The following is a 21,832-nucleotide window of genomic DNA, read 5'->3' as shown; positions in this document are numbered from 1 at the left end:
CAGCTGTTTGTTGCAGCAGCCCTGCTGCTGTCACTGTTGCCTCCTACCTTTGGCCAGTCTCTGTTGGGCCACTTAAGGCTGGGGGCCTTCTCTTCCCAGGCCGCTATGGGGCAGTATGAGGAGGCACCTCTCTTTGGGGCAGCAGTAGCAGCTGCCTGGAGGGGAGAGGCTGAGGGGACACTCCGCAAGGGTGTCTGAAAAAGGGTAAGAGGCTGCCAGCTCTGCCGGCAAGGGGTGACGTAACTGGGCTCATGAGCCCCACAGGGGTGTCACAGAAAGAATGTAGTTGATCAAGGGAGCTGTGGCCTCAAAAAGGTTGAAAATCTATGCTCTGATAACCCAAGTAAAGTCCCATCAGAGCTCCTTACGCCTCTGTGGCTAATTTGGGAGACCATATGCAATGCAATGGGACAAGGGTGGCGCTGTGGGTTAAACCACAGAGCCTAGGACTTGCTGATCAGAAGGTCGGCGGTTTGAATCCCCGCGACGGGGTGAGCTCCCATTGTTCGGTCCCAGCTCCTGCCAACCTAGCAGTTCAAAAGCACGTCAAAGTGCAAATAGATAAATACCGTATTTTTCGTCCTATAGGACGCACATTTCCCCCTCCAAAAATTAAGGGGAAATGTGTGTGCGTCCTATAGAGCGAATGCAGGCTGCGCCGCTAAGCCCAAAGCCAGAACAGGAAGACGGAGCACTGCAGAGCGCTCCGTCTCGCTGCTCTAGCTTGGGGGCGGCTGCGCTCAAACCTGCAGGGCAGTGGGGTGCCTTCACCCCGCTGTCCTGCAGAAGCTAGCAAGGCTGTTCCCAAGCCAGAACAGCGAGACGGAGGGCTCCGTCTCGCTGCTCTAGCTTGGGGACGGCTGCGCGCACAGCCTCGCCAGGGCAGCGGGGTGCCTGCACCCCGCTGTCCTGCAGAAGCTAGCAAGGCTGTTCCCAAGCCAGAACAGCGAGACACCCTCCGTCTCTCTGCTCTAGCTTGGGGACGGCTGCGCGCAAACCTCTCCAGGGCAGCGGGGCGCTGCGCTCCAAAGGCTTCAGGGATCTTTGAGGCTGGCGGTGGGGGAAAGCAGCGCTTCCCCCCACCGCCAGCCCCACAAGCTCTGGTGAATGTACCTTGAACGCACCTTGTTTTAGAGGGGGAGAAGAAGAAAAAAAAAATTTTCCCTGTTCTCCCCCTCCTATGGTCCGGTGCGTCCTATGGTCCGGTGCGTCCAATGGAGCGAAAAATACGGTAGGTACTGCTCCGGCGGGTAGGTAAACGGTGTTTCCGTGCACTGCTCTGGTTTGCCAGAAGCGACTTAGTCATACTGGCCACATGACCTGGAAGCTGTACGCCGGCTCCCTTGGCCAATAAAGCGAGATGAGCGCCGCAACCACAGAGTTGGTCACGACTGGACCTAATGGTCAGGGGTCCCTTTACCTTTACGCAATGCACCAAAACGGGGAAAGATCTGCCTACTTGTGGAATGTGCCCCTCTCATGCACACTGAGGAATTCTGACTGCTCTCCTGAGTCAATGGCTAATAGCACCTTTTCCCTAAAGCCTGCAATGTAGAGGGAAAATTTTCTTGTCGCTACTGTTGTCAAGCAGCCCCACCCATTTATTTATCTCATGGTTTTATTCTGCTCTCACCTGCAAGGGCAGGTGTATGTGGTTCTTCCACCAATCGGACCGGCTGTAGCTCTCCAAGCAGAAGGTCCTGGGGTTAATCCCATGTATCTTCAGCTGAGGTCCCAGAGAACTGTTGCCTCTGATCCTGGAGGTAGTCAGCAACAAATCTGCTGTTTCACATCTGGATCTCTTTCCAGGGAAGCATCCCCAGATGCTGGAAGTTTCAGGACAGGGAAAAAAGGGACTTCTTCACACGGCGGCACATGGTTAAGCTATGAAATTCACTAATTCAGAGATGGAATGATGGTACTGGTCTCTGGGTACAAAGAAAACAGGTTCTCTCCTGCAGGGGCTGCCTAGATTTTTGAGCTGTGACTCCCATCAGCCCCAGCCAGGATAGGGGCAAATCTACATCAGATGTGTCGTTGGTACCGCAAGATTGGCTCTCTGCTGCCAGAGGTGCTTTTCAACTTGCAAAACAGATTAACTTTTGTTCCTTCTCAGAGTCCTAGTAATGTAAAAAAACACGTTTGCCTTCTCTTCCTAATACAGTGGTACCTCTGGTTACATACGCTTCAGATTACAAACTCCGCTAACCCAGAAACATCGTATTTTTCGCTGTATAAGATGACCAGACCATAAGACGCACTTAGTTTTTGGAAGAGGAAAACAAGAAAAAAAATATTCTGAATCCCAGAAGCCAGGACAGCCAGCAGGATCGCTGCACAGCAATCCCACTAGCTGTCTTGGCTTATGGGTTAGCTGCGCACAGCCTGTCCCGGGCAGCGGGACGAAGGCTCCCCTTTTCCCGGGAGAGGCTGCGCGCGGCTAAGCCCTTCTTCCTCCTTGGAGAAAAGCCCTGAAGAGCCGCACACACACTCCACGCGGCTCTTTAAAGGGAGCACTGAGCAAAGCCTCCCGCCTGCAGTCGCCATAAGACGCACACACATTCCCCCTTACTTTTTAGGAGGGGGAAGTGAGTCTTATGGAGCAAAAAATACGGTACTACCTCGGGTTAAGAACTTTGCTTCAGGATGAGAACAGAAATCGTGCAGCGGCGGCACAGCGGCAGAAGGAGGCCCCATTAGCTAAAGTGGTGCTTCAGGTTAAGAACAGTTTCAGGTCAAGAACAGACCTCCAGAACGAATTAAGTACTTAACCCGAGGTACCACTGTACTTGTGACTGGTCATGCCATAGGAAGCTGCCATATACCAGTGTTCCATCTACCTCAGTGCTGTCTACACAGGCTGGCAGCAGCTCTGCAGAATTTTAGGCAGGGAACCTTTCCCAGCCGCCCTGCCTGGAGATGCTGAGCGTTGCACCTGGGGCATTCTGCATGCAAAGCAGATGCTCTGCTCCTGAGCTACAAGCCTTTTTGACCTTTTTTCATCTTGGAAGCTCTTCTCAATTTCCCCCCCACCTTATCAACATCCTCTTTTCCAGTGTGAAAATGTATTCCTCACATATCTCAGAAACCAGGCCCATCAATGAGAACGTAAAACACTGGCCTTGCATAATAGAGTCATGGTGACTCATGCTAAGTTATTTTCTCAGAAGACTTTGCTACCAGTTAAACTGCCTCAACCTGGCTATAGAGATCATAGAATCATAGAGTTGGGAGAGACCACAAGGGCCATCGAGTCCAACCCCCTGCCAAGCAGGAAACACCATCAGAGCACTCCTGACATATGGTTATCAAGCCTCTGCTTAAAGACCTCCAAAGTAGGAGACTCCACCACACTCCTTGGCAGCAAATTCCACTGTCGAACAGCTCTTACTGTCAGGAAGTTCTTCCTAATGTTTAGGTGGAATCTTCTTTCTTGTAGTTTGGATCCATTGCTCTGTGTCCGCTTCTCTGGAGCAGCAGAAAACAACCTTTCTCCCTCCTCTATGTGACATCCTTTTATATATTTGAACATGGCTATCATATCACCCCTTAACCTCCTCTTCTCCAGGCTAAACATGCCCAGCTCCCTTAGCCGTTCCTCATAAGGCATCGTTTCCAGGCCTTTGACCATTTTGGTTGCCCTCCTCTGGACACGTTCCAGTTTGTCAGTGTCCTTCTTGAATTGTGGTGCCCAGAACTGGACACAGTACTCCAGGTGAGGTCTGACCAGAGCAGAATACAGTGGCACTATTACTTCCCTTGATCTAGATGCTATACTCCTATTGATGCAGCCCAGAATTGCATTGGCTTTTTTAGAGATGGTTGGCACTTTTGCTCCTACATGAAACACAACCATGCCTCTTGTTGATTTTCAAATTAATTGCTATCTATGAAACACTCCAACGTTTTCTAAACGTTTGCTACTCATCTTGATTTGGTGTCCTCTGCAACCTTGAACCATATACTGTCTACTACATAATTTAATCTACTACTTGATTCTACGAATAAAATACACACTTTTCCATTAATCAAAGTTAGCTTCCAGAGCTGGAGGGAAGTTGCTTCTCAAAACAAAAAGTTGTTCCAACAGTCAAATCCATGTGTGTGATGAGAAGCGACTGCGCTCGAGGCAGCTGCAACCTGCCTCTGATCAAAGTGTGCAACCGTCTATTAATTGGGAGTAAACTCTTATGAAGGTTATGTAACTCTGAATGCCTAAATATTTGGAAAACATCAGCATGCCCATGTTGATTTTGAGCATTCCGGAAAACCTCGTAAATGTCTGAAAATTGAGTGTGCATTCCATAGCATAGGTGCACATCTGTTTTTTGACATTTGCAAAATTAAATCGGAAATGGTTGAGATTCACATTATATTTCAAAATCCAGTTAGTTTTTCAACACCCCCACGGTCCTAAATACACACCCCCTGGCTAAATACAGAGGGATTGTGTCCAATGGCTGCATGAGTGGAAGGTCATGCAACCAATCTTGTTCTTTCCATCCTCTCCCTGAAGCTCCTTGTATCCCCCCTGGGGTTCCTCCTGGACTGTGTGGGCCGAGTCACACATAACCTCAAGATAGGGGAAGTGTCATTCAAAATCAGGTGCAAGATCCCTCAATTACATAAGCTGTCTTCATTAGGCAAAACAAGGCAACTGCCCCAGGTGGCAGATACATCCTCTTGTATGGCCCTCCTATGCACAAGGGCTGTGTGGCCTTGTCCTGGATTCCCTAAACCAGGGGTCTGCAACCTTTAAGACAAAAAGAGCCACTTGGACCCGTTTCCGAAGGGGGAAAAAACTGGGAGCCGCAAAACCACTGCGACATTTAAAACAAATATATCTCCGGAGCCGTGATCTGACAGCGGGCGGGAAGGTGACGTCGGGATGATGCGTGACTAACGCACGCACCGCCCCCATGCGACGTCACAGCCAGTACAGCGCCCGCCACAGTGGGGAGTGTCGGGGCGCACAATGCGCCTCCTCCCCTCGCTAGTATCCGCCCCGGAGCCGCGGCAAAGGTGTAAAAGAGCCACATGCGGCTCCGGAGCCGCGGGTTGCAGACCCCTGCCCTAAACTAACCTGCTGCCTTCTGGTGTAGTGGAAGATTGTATAGCAAGACCCAACTACCAGTCCATGGGCTTGGGTATGCAGAAAAGGGAGGGCACACCATCCTGCCCCAAGCAGCAAGGTGTCCTGGGCTGGCCCTGCTTCTCAGAACACTTTCACATAGCCGGAATGCTTGCAATACCACCCCTTTTGAAGAGAGAGAGCATTAACGAGGAAAAAGCTTGAGAGGAAAACAGAGGTGAGCAAGAGCAAGATTCAGAATGCACATTTTATTTTAAGGTAAAAAAAAAAAATGAAACAAAAACCAGGTGAGGTGGGCATGGGAAGCCAGAGCTTTTTCTCAACACTCTTTGCTCTAAGAAAAACACCCCTCTTTCGCTTGCTGCCACCCTAAGATATAACAAATATTTGTTCTAGCCTATTTTTTTAAGGTTGTCCAGTTAAACCATCTTTTCGAAGATTCCTCTTTTACCTATTTAGAGTTTCCTTCCAGAAACATTTTCAATATATATTTATATTTATATATATTTATATATGTATATTTTTGTACAGGATATACAGATTTGAAAATGAGACACAGTTGTTGCTTTTTACAACGACGACAACACGGGACTTGTAGCCGCAACACTCTCGTAGCTGCGTTGTAGTGATCTTCAACGTTGGTCAACCAGCTGTCAAGTCACTCTGATGGACAAGGAGATTCTGGGAATATTATGTACACGGAAGGGCTATTTCTCTCTCTCTTTCTCTAAAAGGTTAAAAAAGGCTCTTGTGATTTAGAAGTCATGTGCAGTTTCTTCATAGCCCTGTGGAAGCGGGAAATAGAAAGGGGGAGGGGGACCAAACAAAAAAACCACCCACAAAATTATATACAGTGTAAACATCACAAGGCATAAAACATCTTTTCCCCTCCCCACCTAGGAAGTGAGGCTCCACAAAGACTGCGCCAGGGAGGGCATGCTAACAGTCCTCTTCCGCCTCCCTGGGCTTCTTGTGCAGAGCACGGTTAAAGCTGTGGCAGGCAGGCACCCAGTGATTGTCGTGAAGGCCGAGCCTGCAGCCGGGGACGCTCCTCTGGGACCTGTGGCAGCACATCCAGTAGCCGGGTCCGTAGGGCAGCGCTTGGCAATAGGGCTTGGGGTGCCAGCGGCACAGCGAGACGTCGCCCTTGGTGTACTTCTTCTTGCACTGCTTGCAGGGGTCTTCCCGGTAGCGGGGGTCGCGGACCCAGCGGGAGTCGGCCGGCCGGATGTTGTAGTACCCGATGAGGAACTTGAAGTACCCGCAGGTGCACTTGAGTGCCACCAGGCTGCGGGTGGGCAGCAGCCCAAAAATCTTGACGATGATGTGGTGCGGCAGAAAAAGCAGGTACTGCTGCGGCTCCAGGAGCTGCTGGATTTTGAACCTGGTCTCCAGGAAGTCGTGAGATCTCTGCCGCTTCAGGCGCGAGGAGGCGAGGGCCTGCGGGGCGCTTTCCGAGGGCGTCTCCTGGGGCTGCCCGGGAGCAAGGGCGGGCAGGCGCAGGGCTTCATCGCCCAGGGAGGTTTCCTTCCCTTGAGGGCCCCCTCGGCACTCTTCGGGGAGGGTCTCCCCCGAGCGCAGGCACTCCTGGGGGGGCTCGCACCTGGACAGGAGCAAGAAGAGTCTGCCCGGAAGAGGGTCTTCGCCCAAGGCGGCGTCGGAAGGCTGGGCGGCTCTGCAGCCGGCGTCCCTCTTGGTGACAGAGATACTAATGCTTACGGACTCTCTCACTCGCGCGTTGGGAGCCAGGCTGGGAAGAGTGGCCGGCTCCTTCGGCGTACAATCAACCGTCGCTTTTCTGCTGTGCAAGGAATGTGGGGGCGCCCGAGCAGCTTCCGGATATGTGGGTTTGCTCGCCTTCTCAGAACCGAGCCAGCCGCGGCTGGAGGAGACCGACCCTCCCTGCTCGAGCACGAGAAGGCCGTTCCCAGCACGGGCATCTGCGATCGAAGATAGCTGGTCTGCCAGCGGTGGACAGGGCTCTTCCTGGCTGGGAGCTTCTGGGGCCGTCTTGCCGGCATCGTTCTCCGGGGGCGCCCCGCTCGCCAGCAGCATCCGCCCCACGTTCCGCCGGAAGCTGTTGTTCCTCGAGAGTGACCCTGCTTCGCGTTCGTTCTGGCGCCGTAGACACTCCGACTCCAGCTTGGCCACCATGTCCAGCACTCGAAGGGGCTCTGCCTGCTGCTCCCCATCGCTGCTGCTGCTGCTCGCCCCACAGGCTGCCTTTTCAGAGGGAGCTTCGCAGACTCCCGAGGTGGGAAAAGGTCCAGGAGAGGCTAGGGGAGCGGCTTTGGGCTGGCCAGGGAACTTGGTCACAGCAGAGGCACTGGGGCAGTTTTTGGAGCAGTCAGCCAGCAAGACGCTGGCTCTTTGCTCCAAGAAAGCAACCATCTCGACGACAGACAGGGGCCGTCCCGGGAAGCCCCCCTCCAGGCCGTCATTCACATTATGGACAGAGCAGTGCTCGATGCCGCAGGCAAATGGCTCAGGCTGGTAGCACCTCCCGCTGGCCTCCCTCATCCTTTCCAGGTGGACTTTTGCCTTCTTGATATCCAGCGACTTTTTCCTGCGCTTAGTGGACCTCCCGTCGATGTCCCAGGTGCTCTTGTTCTTCACAGAGAGCACCCGGCTGCGGTCGCCGCATTGCTGGGCCGCAAAGAAGGCGACCTTCTCCTTTGTGTTCCCCGGCTTCACGATGGCCCAGATGTCCAGTGGCCCCTCTCCGTCGTCCCCCTGGTGGATGGTGGCCGGGAGAGCGGCTCTCCTCTCCTTCCCACCGGGCCCTTCCGCGTGGCTCCTGCTGCTGCCGATGGTGTTGGGGGAGAGGGTCCCCAATGGCTTCCGGAGAGAGGGGGCTGGAAAGAGGCTTGGCTCGGGGCTGCTGGGCTTCTCTTCTTTTGCCAACCTCGGCTGGCTCATTGGTGGGCTTCGGGGAGGGTCCAGGCTTATTTCCAGAGGCCGTTCTTTCTTCTGTAACTTGAGATAGGGCTTTAAGTGCATGCCAGATATTCTAGGAAAAAGAGAGAGAAATGCACGGATTAAAAACTGAAACCATTGATGATTTTTGAAGTGTGCTTTTGTACTCAAGGAGCTGAGAGATCAAGAGGAGATGGGATAGCTTTTTTATAGAGTAGGTAGGGAGTTGTGTGTTCATACATGCACATGTGTGCATACACACATAAACACGTGTGTGTGTGAGAGAGAAACAGAGAGAGGACGACGCCCCTGGCTACAGTCCATGCTGCTTGGGGCGGATTGAAGTTCTAGTCCAAAATATTGGGGGGAGGGAGGTTTTAGCTTGGGGAAGGCTCTGATATAAATTGGACCCTAAAACTACAGGAAGAAGGAACTTCAGTAACAATGAACAAACTCATTTTCGGCCTCTCAAGACTGAGTTCATTTTTCAAATTGATTATTTGTTTGGATTTTATTTCTAAGGCTGAGCGGAAGACCCGTCATCCTGTCGGGACTTCAGAGCAGAGAATGCTGACCCAGAATTAAGCCATGACCTTAGCGTGATTTCTCAAGCACCCATGAAGTTTTGGAGGAGTCCTGCATCTTCTGTCTTAGCACAAGGGAGTTAGAAATGAAGGTCCAGACACATCTTAGGAGGGTGGCTTTTCCTTCCTAGGGTGTTGGGGTTTTTTTAACTGATCATTGTTGTCATAAGCTGTTTCGAGGGTCCTACTTTGGCAGGCAAGGGACACAAATATTGATAATGAAGAACAGTGGTACCTTGGATCCTGAACGCCCTGGAACTCGGATGTTTTGGTTCCTGAACGCTGCAAACCCGGAAGTGATTGTTTCGGTCTGCAAATGTTATTTTGGAACCCAAACGTCTGGCGGAGCTTCCATGGCTTCTGATTGGCTGCAGGAGCTTCCTGCAGTCAATCAGAAGCAGTGATTTGGTTTTCGAACATTTTGGAAGTCGAACGGACTTCCAGAACAAATTCCATTTGACTTCCAATGTACGACTGTACATACTGGGAAAATAGCTGACTTATTCCTATCCTCTGCTTCTTGTTTTCTAGTCAGCTACCCAGTCTATAAAAGACTTTCCCTTTGCAATTCTGACACAAACCCCCTTCCTTGTAGGAGACATCAGAGTCACCTAGGACCCAAAATGAGTCTATAAATTGCCAGGAATCCAGTGTTCCTCCCAGTTTCCTTGGGATCCTTTCAGCCACCAAGAGCCTATCGGAAGGCAGCTGAGGTAGAGAAATGGGGACTCTGCGTCTAACCGTACCGTTTGACCGGGTGTAACGCGGAGGATGTGGAATTCAGCAGTTCCCGGTGGAGGCCAGCTCGGCAGGAACTCTTCATCATAACTCTCCCCTCCACCTCCACCTGCGGCAGGTTGTCACAGCCAATCCATCCCGGTCCTTCGGCGGGGCTCCTGCCTGAACTTATCTCGCTCCACACGGCGGTCAACTGGGTCTTTGGCACCTAAAAAACGCTGGGGGGGGATGAAAACAGAGAGGCGTTGTTAGAACGCATCAAAGATACACAAACCGTTGTGCGTTATGCACACCAGCGGCATTACGGCTGCTATTAAAGGAACTGCATGTTTTAAGCGTAAAAATACAGGAAGGTGCCTTATAGGGGTCAGGCAACAGGCTCACCTCATGCAGCAATGTCTATCTATTATTATTTATCACATTTATGCCTTACTTTTTACTCCAAGGAGCTGAAGAAGAAGAGGAGTTTGGATTTGATATCCCGCTTTATCACTACCCGAAGGAGTCTCAAAGCAGCTAACAATCTCCTTTCCCTTCCTCCCCCACAACAAACACTCTGTGGGGTGAGTGGGGCTGAGAGACTTCAGAGAAGTGTGACTGGCCCAAGGTCACCCAGCAGCTGCATGTGGAGGAACGGGGAAGCGAACCCGGTTCACCAGATTATGAGTCCACCGCTCTTAACCACAGCACCACACTGGCTCTCCAGTGAAGACTGAATAAAAGGTGGTTCTCCCCTTCCTCGTTTAACCACCACAACGAACCTGTGAGGCAGCTTGGGCTGAGAGGCAGTGACTGGCCCAAGGTCACCCAAGGAGCTTCATGGCCAAGTGGGGATTTGAACCCTGGTGTTGCAAATCCTAGCCTTGACACTCTAACCACTGCACCACACCGTTGTTGGACTGCAACTCCCCGGTGGTCAAGGATGATGGGAGCTGCAGTCGAGTAATACCCAGAGGGCACCCCTGCTCACAGATGACTTTGGGCGCAGCATACAGAGTTGACACCCACCAGCCTGCCTTGCCCTGATGTCTTCCAGTTGTTACTGCACCCAGACAGGATGGCCAGTGGTCAAGGATGATGGGAGATCATCCCATTGCCACCCTTGGTCTACAACAACTGGTAGCAAATCTCCAGGGTTTCAGATAGGAGTTTTGTCTCCCTAGTAATGTATGGCGGTTTATGGGGTGTTAAGGGGAGGGGGTAGTATCTCTGCTGGGAGACACATCGTGCTCTTTCTGGGACACTTTGTCCACCTTCGGTCCCCTGCACTCAGCTCTCGCCTGTGGCTCCTAGAAGCTGTCAGCATGCCACAGTGGCCACACCCCAGGAAACAGCTTCAACTGAGTGGCTAAACCAGATGAGGGGAGCTGATGGGTGTCAAACCCTCAGTGGGTTAAAAGGCTAAGGAGTAAACCTGATATGCAGCCTGTTAGATGGTGCCTTGCACACCTCCTTGCAGCAACTCCTGCAGCCATGCTGGTGCCAAACACATTGCTCTGCTTTCCTTTGGACCACATCAGCCAGGCCAAGACCAGGGTCTTGTCATCTGGGCAGCCCAGGACTTCCATATGCACTATCCAGGCTTGAGACCCAGGGATGTCACTTAGGTGCTCCCAACACAGCAAAAACAACGCAGGAGGCAGCAGTTATGAGTTGTTGGTCTCTGCAGCCGCAGCAGGCGCTGTGATTCTCCAGCAGACTGACTTTGCCCCCAGAGGCACGCTTCTTTGTCTCTCAGGACAGAGGGAGGGCAACAACCTGGGACCTCCTGCCCACACAGTGTATATACTCTGCCCCTGAGCTGCAGTCTAATGCAGTGTTTCCCAACCGGTGTTCCGCGGCACACTAGTGTGCCGCGAGACGTTGGCTGGTGTGCCGTGGGAGGGAGGCGGGCGAGTCGGGCGGCGAGAGGCGGGGCGGCGGCGGCGAGGATCCGCGTCGAGCCGGGGGCGGCTCCGCGGTGGTGGTGCCGAGGTTTCTCTCTCCATTCTCCCCTCACACACACACACAGGAAATAACACAGGATCAGCTGACAGGACCCGGCCAATGGGGCGGCGGCGGGGCAGCACGCGCAAAAGGGAGGAGCGCGAGACAGCGGACGAGGAGGCCGGCATGTCCGGGCAGCAGCAGCAACAACAGCAGCAGCAACTCCCGGCGACGGCTCCTCAAGCCCCGGGCAACCCTACTCCCTCACCGGCCTCGGCCGCCCTCCTGCTCCACCCGCCGCCGCCTCCCCTGCCGCCGCCGGCCACCTCGGCCCCGCCGCCGCCCCCTCCTCCGCCCGCTATCGCCGCCACCACCACAACAGCCGCCGCCGCCTCAGCTGCCGCCGTCCCTCAGTCCCTCGCTTTGCTGCCTCCTCCCCCCCCACCCCCAAAGCTTGGAGGTTCCCCGGCAAGGGGGAGGGAAAAAAATTGAAACTTTCACTTTCACTTTCGTGCGTCCCTCCCGGCGTGACGCTGCGCGCTGACGTCACGGGGCTGTAATGGTGGTGTGCCTCGAGATTTTTTTCATCAAACAAGTGTGCCTTTGCCCAAAAAAGGTTGGGAAACACTGGTCTAATGTCCCATCCTCCCCCTCCCCAATCTCCTGTGACAGCCACACACGTTCTCAACAACTGCACCTTGGGAAGAAGGATGCTGTGGCATCGAACAGCTTGCCATTGTCTTTTGGCAAAGGATGGGTTGGTCCTATAATACGATGTTTCACCCTTTTTCTGGTCCTTAGACCCCTCGCATTACAGTGGTGCCCCGCAAGACGAATGCCTCGCAAGACGGAAAACTCGCTAGACGAAAGAGTTTTCCATTTTGGAGGTGCTTCGCAAAACGAATCTCCTATGGGCTTGCTTCGCAAGACGAAAATGTCTTGCGTGTTCCTGCTGGTTTTTTTCCCTTCCCCCCCCTTTTCTAAGCCGCTAAGACGCTTATCAGCTGATCCGATTAGCAGATAAGCCGCTAAAAGCCGCTAATAGCGCTAATCCGCTAATCCGTCAATGGGCTTGCTTCGCAAGACGAAAAAACCGCTAGACGAAGAGAATCACAGAACGGATTCTTTTCGTCTTGCGAGGCACCACTGTATAGGGAAGCGGAAAGTAGGAGCAGCAGAACTGCTTATGCTGCTGACTTTCAAAATCCAGGCAACATCTTGGATTTCAGAGGAGTACCGGCTGACACACCACAGGAGCGACTGCCCTTGGTAGCCCCTTGGGCCGAGGAGACTGCAGAATGAGCACAAGCACAGCTGCTGGGGGACTTTTCCCCAATCTGCTCCTTACAGCATGTGTGCCTCTCCCTCTTCCACGCACCTCCCCGCCCCCCAATTCACTTGAGTGTAGGACTGTTGTTTTTCCACACAAGAGCGTTTGCCTCCCCACTGGAGAGAACCTGGAGGGAAGCCTGGAAAACGTCAGACACAAACACGTGACCTGCAGGCAGAGCCCAGGGTGGAAAACAAGCCCTGGGCTGGAAAAAATATATGGATTAGTCAGTGCCAAGGCAGTGGAATGTCATCTGGTTAAATACTGGTTGGTATCTAGGAAATCGTGCCACCGAGTTGCTAAACAGGCCGTACTGGCAATTAGGTGGCAGCACGTGGCTTTGTAAGCCTTCATCTCTGCAGCGCTGCATCCGGAATCTTGTCAAGTGCTTCAGAACGACAGCCTTGTTTAGACTCTCTTCCTGCACTCAGTCCAAATTTCTGCAGATCTAAAATCCCTGACTAAGCAGACACAAGCGTAGGTCTGCCACCACACTACTACTAGGAAACTGTAATACATTTCCGAGCACAATTCAAAGGGTTGGTGGGTGCTAACCTTTCTCTCTCCCCCCCCCCCTAGCTCTGACAATGTTTTATTTGAGTACATACCCTGAAGTTTGGATATACAGGCCAGATTTTTCTTTAAAAACCAACTCTTGATTTTTATACATGTAATGCAAATTTAGTTTTAGGTTTTTAAGTTTTGCTTTAAAAAAACAACAACAAAAAGTCATGTAACAAAACATCTTCCATCTTTCATACAAAATTTCCTTTTCTTCCCCACTGCTAGTAGAAAGCAGTGATAAAACTTTGCACTGTATTCAGTGGTTTGAGGTACTGGCTTACAAAAAGTTGCATACAAAGACCCGTTCCCCTCTCCCACCTCAATGCAAAAATTCCAAAGTACACTCTGACAGCTAATGCTCCTGTTGGTGCTAACCTATAAAGCCCTAAACGGCCTCGGTCCAGTATACCTGAAGGAGCGTCTCCACCCCCATCGTTCAGCCTGGACAGTGAGGTCCAGCGCTGAGGGCCTTCTGGCGGTTCCCTCCTTGCAAGAAGTGAGGTTACGGGGAACCAGGCAGAGGGCCTTCTTGGTGGTGGCGCCCTCCCACCAGATGTCAAGGAGATGAGTAACTACATGACTTTCCAAAGATATCTGAAGACAGCCCTACTACTACAAGATATCCCTTTTAAACAAGGGGCTGCCACCGCTTTGCCAAGCCCTTCCCCCCCCCAGCCAAAGCCCCTCCCTTTATACCTTAACCACCCCTCTTCTTCCCTCTCACAGCCTGCCTGAAGCCACCACCCCTCACAGTTTGCCCCAACCCCCAGCATCTTTTAAAGGAGGGTGGAAGGCGCTTCCGAGAGCTGTCTGTCCAAGCGCAGTCTGTCCTCCTTCAGAGAGCGGCTTGCCAAACTGGTCTCTGATGTGCCTCCCACATGCCTTTATGCAGCTCTTTTCGGGTGCCTGCCAGCCATGCTGCCTGCTTGTGTTCCTGCTAGTCTGTCATCACATTGAAACTGCCATGGCCACCTGCTGGTGGCCATGGGAACTGCAGCGAGATGACAGACTTACAGTTTTATTATCTAGCAAGAAAACAGAGTGTGCCTAGTCTTCGTGATCAAACTGAAAAGCTCTGAAATGCTTTTACGGTGCCTCATGATGATGGAAAACCCAAGAAGGGTTCTTGTAATGGTTGGGAGGGGGCATCACCAGTGCCCTTTTCCGCTCTTTGCCCTCCTCACATTGCTCCTATTCCCACTGCCTGTACTACCCATCTCAGCTCAATATCTGTGCACTGTATGCCTACCAGACCCAACACTGCTGTCCCCATCATACTGTTCTCCAGAAGGCACTTTACAAAAGCACGAGAGAAGTACCACATTTTTCGCTCTATATCGCTCTATAAGACGCACCAAACCACAAGACGCACCTAGTTTTTGGAGGAGGAAAACAAGAAAAAAATATATTCTGAATCTCAGAAGCCAGAACAGCAAGAGAGATCGCTGCACAGTGAAAGCAGCAATCCCTCTTTCTGTTCTGGCTTCTGGGATAGCTGCGCAGCCTGCATTCACTCCATAAGACGCGCACACATTTCCCCTTACTTTTTAGGAGGGAAAAAGTGTGTCTTATAGGGCAACAAATACGGTACTGGGCACCAACAGGGCTCTGAGATCGTAGCTGAATACTGATGTTGTACTATTTTATTGTTGTTAGCCGCCCTGAGCCCGGCTTCGGCTGGGGAGGGCGGGATATAAGTAAAATTTATTATTATTATTATTATTATTATTATTATTATTATTATTATTAAGATTCGGTGGGAAAGGACAAATGCCGCAGCATCAGAGGTGGCTGCCTCCCCCAACATGCAGGCAGAGGCACAAGCAAACCCCAACAGGAGGCGCTGGGATGTTTGCAGAATACCACCAGCAGTGATAGACTCTGTTATTGTACCCTGTCTGGCTATATGGAAAATGACTCTCCATTTGAGAGATGATGATAAGGGGCAAATTCATGTGCGTTATCTTTGTGGAACAGATGAGATGTTGAACGGCATTCTTGCTGACAGAAATTCACTCACACCTCCTTTGTGCAGGGGAAGGCCAGTTCTAAAAAATAGTGTACTATCTTGTCCTTTGTGTTGCCTCTTATCTGCAGTGCTTTTCTGGAAATAAACTCTTTTAAGCCACAGCCCATATGTGTGTGTTTTCCATCAAATGTGAGCAGGTGGTTAGCGTATCTCACCCTGTGAAAAGCAACTGAACTCAGCACCAGAATGTAGCCCTGCCACCTTCTCTTCTTCCTGGAAAGTCACCCTTATTTAATTTTTCTGATTAGCCACACCCCTGTGTTACCATTTACAGTGGTGCCTCGCAAGATGAAAAGAATCCGTTCCGCGAGTCTCTTCGTCTTGCCGTTTTTTCGTCTTGCAAAGCAACCCCTTTAGCGGCTTAGCGGCTTAGCGCTATTAGCGGCTTAGTGGGCTTAGCGGATCAGCTGATAAGGGGTTTAGCGGCTTAGCGGATCAGCTGATAAGCGGCTTAGCGGATCAGCTGTTAAGCGGCTTAGCGGATCAGCTGTTAAGCGGCTTAGCGGCTTAGGATCAGCTGATAAGCGGCTTAGCGGCTTGGGGAAAAGGGGGGGAACCCGCAGGAACTCGCAAGACATTTTCGTCTTGCGAAGCAAGCCCATAGGAAATTCGTTTTGCGAAGCACCTCCAAAACGGAAAACCCTTTCGTCTAGCGGGTTTTCCGTCTTGCGAGGCATTCGTCTTGCGGGGCACCACTGTATATATATATGTTGGGGTTTGGGGTAAAAAATAAAGGTACTATAAGGAGTTCATACGGAGGTCCATAAGGAGAAGCAAACCAACAGTTCAGCAATAACTTTATGGGACTAACCAAGCTATCAACAAAGAGTGGCAAAGCTTTTGGATTCTGCAGGACCCTTCATCAGGAAAAAATGTTACTCAAAGCAGGGGAGTAAAGGAGACTTTATAAAAAAGAAGGGGGGGGCACAAAAATTAGGTTGATGTTGTAGCAATGAGGGCAGCCTAATTTTTGTGCAATCTTCACCCTCTTGCCCCTCACCCACTACTTTGTGTAGCATCTTGCCTGCTGAAGAGTGGACGCAAATCGGACATGGCAATATCCATAAAAGCTAGTGGGAGAACATCTCAACCTCCCAGGACACTCTGTAGGTGGCTGCTCTGGAACAAGTGAAGGACAACATGAAACTGCCAAATTCATCAAGACGTTTAATGCCATCACTTGTGGATTAACTGGAGACAAACAATTTTTTAAAATCACACCACATGTGTTAATTGCTTACACAGATAGCAATATCTGCATTATCTTGGACTGTGCCTTGCAAATGTGCAGGTGTTAATATAATCATCTCAGTAGCAATCGCTAATCTGCCACTATGAAGGCTTAAAGGTGTGCCTATTTAACATATATATTAAGTTCCAATTATCACCGGCTGTAATTTTTGCATCTCATTCAACTCCCACCTTAAAGTTTTCTTCTTTCTATACCTGCCAACTACAATGCCACCTTCGTGTACCTGATGAAATGGGCTTGAGTCCCCAGTCTGATTGTTCCATCATGGTTACTCCCGTAAGAAGCAGTGCAAGACCATCCTCAAACTGGTCCCAATTTTGCAGAAGCTTGCTCTGCATCTTGAACTCTTCCATCCCAGCAGGCAATGGGAATTCAGCATGGGATACAAGTCGGTGGAAAGAAAAGACCCCTTCAGGTCCCCAGGAGAGCAGCTGGGGGTGTAGGTGGTACTCACGGGGTGACAGAGGATGGTGAGGGAATGGGGGTCAGTGCACAGGAACCAGAGGGAGCCCCATTTCCACAAACACGGAAGGTTCTGAGACGTAGGGAGCAGCCTCAGAGTCAAGGCTTAAAAGGGGAGCAGAGCTGAGGTGCTGGGTCTGCAGCATCTGGGCTTGACGAGGCCATGGGAACCTCACCTGTCCGGAGCCTAATCCAGCTGAGGAATCACAACCCTCCTCCCAGAGCTAATGAGCCCCACCTGGCCAGCTAGGGAGCTGGGTTCTGGGCCTTTGCCTGCCTCAGCCTCCCAGAGCAGGGTTTATCCAATCTTGGGTCTTCAGCTAGCAGGACCAGTGGAGACGCTAGCAGGACCAGTGGAGAAGTTTGGGAAACGCTGTCCTAGAGCATACCTGCCACTGCTCCTTACGCAATGGAAAGAGCAGAACACACACAAAAGTATACTTTTTTTTGCAAAAGAGACACAAAACTTTGGATTTACGAGCATGCTTAAGTTCTCCAATATTAAAAGCTCAGGGGGAGGCATCGGTATTTTTAATTACATGTTCTTATGGGAGTTTTCTTTCTACACATTGTTTTCCTCCTCCTTTGTGTTCCTGCTTGCGTGTTCACAGAGACAGAGTCCATGTGCACTGACCCCAATCCCCTTGCCCTTCTCTGTTGCCCTGTGAGTACTTTCCAAGCCCCCAACCCCTCCTTCTCCACCCCCAGCTTGCCCCAGGATGTACCAATCACGACTGCACTCTTCACTGGGATCCTCTTCCTCTTCCCCATTGTCAGTTTGTGACAATGAACTGAACCTCGACTGCGTTTCCTGACTGTCGCACTTTGGACTTGGCTTGCTGCATTGAACCCGGACCGTATTTCCGGACCACTTGCCAGCATTTGCCCTTGGGACTGTATACACCAGCAGGACTGGTCGCCAGGTACACCAGGGTTCAGGACACCAATGATCAAGGATGCTGGGAGCTGCAGTCCAACAAAATCTGTAGGGCACCACATTAGCTACCCCTGCCATACAGAAACATTGCACCTGCACAAACACACACATCTGCAACTGGCCACAAGGTTTGGCCAAGGCTCTCCAATCCCACATGCCTGAAGCCACGCATGCCAGCATGTATAACCATCACCTGTGACAGAGTTTGGAGGCTCTTTATAACCATTTCACTGCTGCAGGTCGTTTGTAAAGGTCCCTCAGTCTCAGGAAGAATTTCTAGGCCAGTGGTGCAAACGTTTTTCAAAGAGGGCCAGATTTGATGACGTGAAGGGCCGTGAAGGCCAACCAAAGTTATTTACTTTTTTTAGGGTTGAAGTTGTTGAGGGTTTTTTTAGGATTTTACCCCAGGTAATAAACCACCACAGGGGCTGGATTAAACCAACCGGCGGGCAAGATTAGGCCCCCGAAACGGACTTTGGACGTCCCTGTTCTAGGCGGTTGGTCTTTGTAATCTGTGACTGCAGAAGCAAGGAGTCTTCTGATACCTTACATCTTCAAAAGCGCCGCTTCATGGCTGATAGAGCGTGCCATTTGTATGCACCCAATTAGGCTTCAGGGTGGCCTGATGTGGTAGATGAAAGACATTCAACCAGGATATTCAATTAAATGTTCTATCTGTTCTGGTAATCAAAGCATCTCAACCTGATGGGCCGTTCAAAAAGTCAACTAGGTTCTTTTGAGATTCAAATCTAACTAGGGCCAAAGCTTAGGAGATGCCCGGGAGGACTATACAAGAACAGCAGCAGTGCCCACCTCCAGGCAGGTCAGGGGCTTTGGGAGAAAAATAAGCAGCCACTTTCCACATTGCTAACTTTCCATCGAAAGCAGAAAGTGACTTACAGCTTAAGGAATGTTGATAACTGAGGTTTTATTTCCCCACTTGCTCTCTCGTGTCCTCCTGAATAACCTGTTTTTAAGGCAAAATGGGGAACACCTCAAGCCTTGATTCAAAGAGCTGGCAAAGCACTTGTCACTGCAAACACTGAATCTACACACATTTCCAGTCTGGCAGGATTTGGATTCTGCTGCTTCTGGAAGCCAAGCTGTTGATGCAGCAAGAAGGGAGGAAGATTTAAGAGCTGAAAAAGGAACTGGGAACCATTCAGATATTTGGGAGGCAGCATATGCCCAGGAAACACTATGAGGAAGGTCAAAAGCAGCTCAGAGGCAGAGCTGCATGCAAAAGAGTCCAGGGTTCAGTCTCCAGCGTATTCGGGTAGGGCTGGAAAAGATTCCCTGCCTGAAACCTTACAAGAACTGCCAGTCGGTGTGGACAATACTGAGCTATATGGACCAATGGCTAGACTCAATGTGAGGCAGCTTACCATCTTCCTATGGCCTCGGACACTTGTATGAATTCTGAGAACCTTATGGCTGGCTTGCACATCCACACATTGCCACGTAAATTACTGTATTTTTCGGCCCATAGGGCGCACCTAGTTTTTTGGGGGGGAAATAAAGGGGGGGGAATTATTTTTTTCCCCCCCCAGGTGCGGGGCTGCGGCGGGGGAAGCCAGAGCTTTCCCCGACCCCAGCCCCCAGAACAGGCAGCTCTCCGTAAGTTGTGGGAGAGCTGTGCGACTTCGTGCTGAAGCCTGCATTCACCCCATAGGATGCACACACATTTCCCCTTCATTTTTGGAGGGGGAAAAGTGCGTCCTATAGGGCGAAAAATACGGTACATTACACAGGATGGCTTGCAGGTGGACCGTGCAAACTGATACTCCAAGGTTGCACTGGAAACAGATCCTTGTGAACAGTGCACTCACAATTCAGGGAAGCCAAAGGAAAAGCAAGAATGGGACAGCTGCATCTTCCTCAAGGTCCCTCCCAACGCTACAATTCTGATTCCCAGCTGGGACTTCACGAGGCACAGAGAAGCCTCCAAGTGTCTTCACTGCCCCTAATAAACATTCTGCAAGACTTTGTGCAAATCACTTCTTCCAAGGAGTGTGTGAGTGTGTGTGTAGAAATCCAAGCCGCTTGCTTTTTCCATTCTGGGTGATCCCAGCATTGTTTTACAGCACCGATACTGGAGAGCTGACAGTTTTCAAGCTGGGGGTTGCTGTTTTCATCACCGCTACTAAAACACACACCCTCCCAGCTCACACTGACAAGTATCTGGAAAGTCGCTGGAAGAGCCTCACACCCTGAAGAATGGAGGGGGGAAAGTCCACAGAGGAATGAAATGATGTGCTGGACCACCAGCAAAAAGCCCATGGCTGTGAGAGGAGTTGCGCTGCAAACACACACACACACACACACACACACACACACAATCAGGGAAACTAATGGCTACAAAAAATTGCCCCATTCAGGATTCTTGTCTTTAAAAGACAAGACACATGCACTCCACTTTTTAAAGAATTGTTTCCTTTTAACTGCAGAGAAATCAAGAACCAGCTGTGGATCCCAGGAAAGATTCAGTGTGTGTTTGTGTGTGTAGACACAGACTTACTCTAGTATAGTGCAGTAGCCAATGTGCTGCCAGACTACAACTGCCATCATCCCTGATTATTGACCACACTCACTGGGACTGATGGGAGTTGTAGTCCAACACCAGACTGGACATTGATTTAAAACTTCTTCCCCATGTTCAAAAGTGGTGTATAAGCAAGGTTCTTAAAACACGGGAAAAATCACTGAATCAGTTTCATACAATGACCTGCTTCACATGGAAGCACATGGCTAAGTGTGAATGACTGAACAGGTTAGTACTCAAAGGGAAAATCCTGGCTGCTTTGACCCTCTCTTGATTCTGCTGGTGCTTGACTACCCTCAGCTAAGCCATGGTTTGGCTTAGCATTGCGTGCAAACCCAGGGCTGGGGTTTCTCCTGCTCCAGTCCAAACAAACCACGAGCTGGAGCTGGAGACGGACCACGATCCCAGCTTTGGACACAGTGCTATGTCAAGCCATGGCTTAGCTCTAGGCAGTACAGCATCTGCAGGACCTGGAGAAGGAGCAAAGTGGACTTTACTCTGCCCAAGAATACGTTTAGCCACCGAGGCACAGAATTAGCAAGGGACAGGAGTAGGGACTCCCAAGAGTCATCTAGTCCAAGCCCCTGAAATGAAGTAATCTCACAGACACAGACACATACACATACACATACACACAAGAGTACAGCACAAACTGCGTTTCAGAGTATGAAAGCCTCTCGTTAAGTCTGGAAATAACTGCCTTTAAAGTCTGAGGTTTAAAATAATAATAATAATAATAATAAATTTTATTTATATCCCGCCCTCCCCAGCCAGAGCCGTGCTCAGGGCGGCTAACAACAATCAAACAATCAAATAATCTAACATTCTAAAACATTTCATTATAACAATTAATTAAAATCAAATTAATGGCAACCGTTAAGCAAAGTTCTGTGCAGGTTGCCAGAGAAGGGAGTCAGGCTGGGCCCTGACCAAAGGCCTGGTGGAACAACTCTGTCTTGCAGGCCTTGCGGAAAGATGTCAGGTCCCGCAGGGCCCTAGTCTCTTGTGACAGAGCGTTCCACCAGATCAGAGCCACAGCCGAGAAAGCCCTGGCTCTAGTTGAGGCCAGCCTAACCTCTCTGAGGCCTGGGACCTTCAGGATGTTTTTATTTGCAGACCGTAGGTTCCTCTGTGGGGCATACCAGGAGAGGCGGTCCCATAGGTACGAGGGTCCTAGGCCGTACAGGGCTTTAAAGGTTAAAACCAGCACCTTAAACCTGATCCTGTACTCCACCAGGAGCCAGTGCAGTTGGTATAGCACCACATGAATGTGACCCCGCAGCGAAGACCCCATAAGGAGTCTCGCCGCGGCATTCTGCACCCGCAGAATTCCTTATAAGATTCCTTATAACACGCCGTCCCATCCCAAAACACAGAGAATCAAACCACTAGAATGGCACCAGACCAGGAACAAGGAAGAAAGGAGGAATAACACACAAACCTCAAGGTAAACATCCTGC

The 21,832-nt window shown here is 50.8% G+C and overlaps 1 protein-coding gene across 3 annotated transcripts in view; it reads right to left on the bottom strand.

Annotated features, from left to right (window-relative positions):
* Window positions 1-5,325: 5,325 nt before the first annotated feature.
* FBXO34 (F-box protein 34) overlaps window positions 5,326-21,832 on the bottom strand; it is a 58,918-nt gene continuing 42,411 nt past the window's right edge. For all 3 annotated transcript variants that reach the window (XM_083515089.1, XM_083515090.1, XM_083515091.1), the window contains 2 exons: window positions 9,339-9,548; window positions 5,326-8,102 (listed from right to left, as the gene is read on the bottom strand). In XM_083515089.1, coding sequence (XP_083371215.1) covers window positions 6,032-8,102; window positions 9,339-9,418 — 2,151 coding nt within the window. In that variant the 5' untranslated portion in view covers window positions 9,419-9,548 and the 3' untranslated portion in view covers window positions 5,326-6,031. The remainder of the gene's footprint in view (window positions 8,103-9,338; window positions 9,549-21,832) is intronic.

The sequence above is a fragment of the Podarcis liolepis genome (assembly GCF_965112155.1).
Source record: "Podarcis liolepis genome assembly, chromosome: 1".
NCBI classification, from domain to species: Eukaryota; Metazoa; Chordata; class Lepidosauria; order Squamata; family Lacertidae; genus Podarcis; species Podarcis liolepis.
The sequence above is the reverse complement of the archived record's forward strand: the minus strand, read 5'-3'. Positions and strand labels throughout refer to the sequence as shown.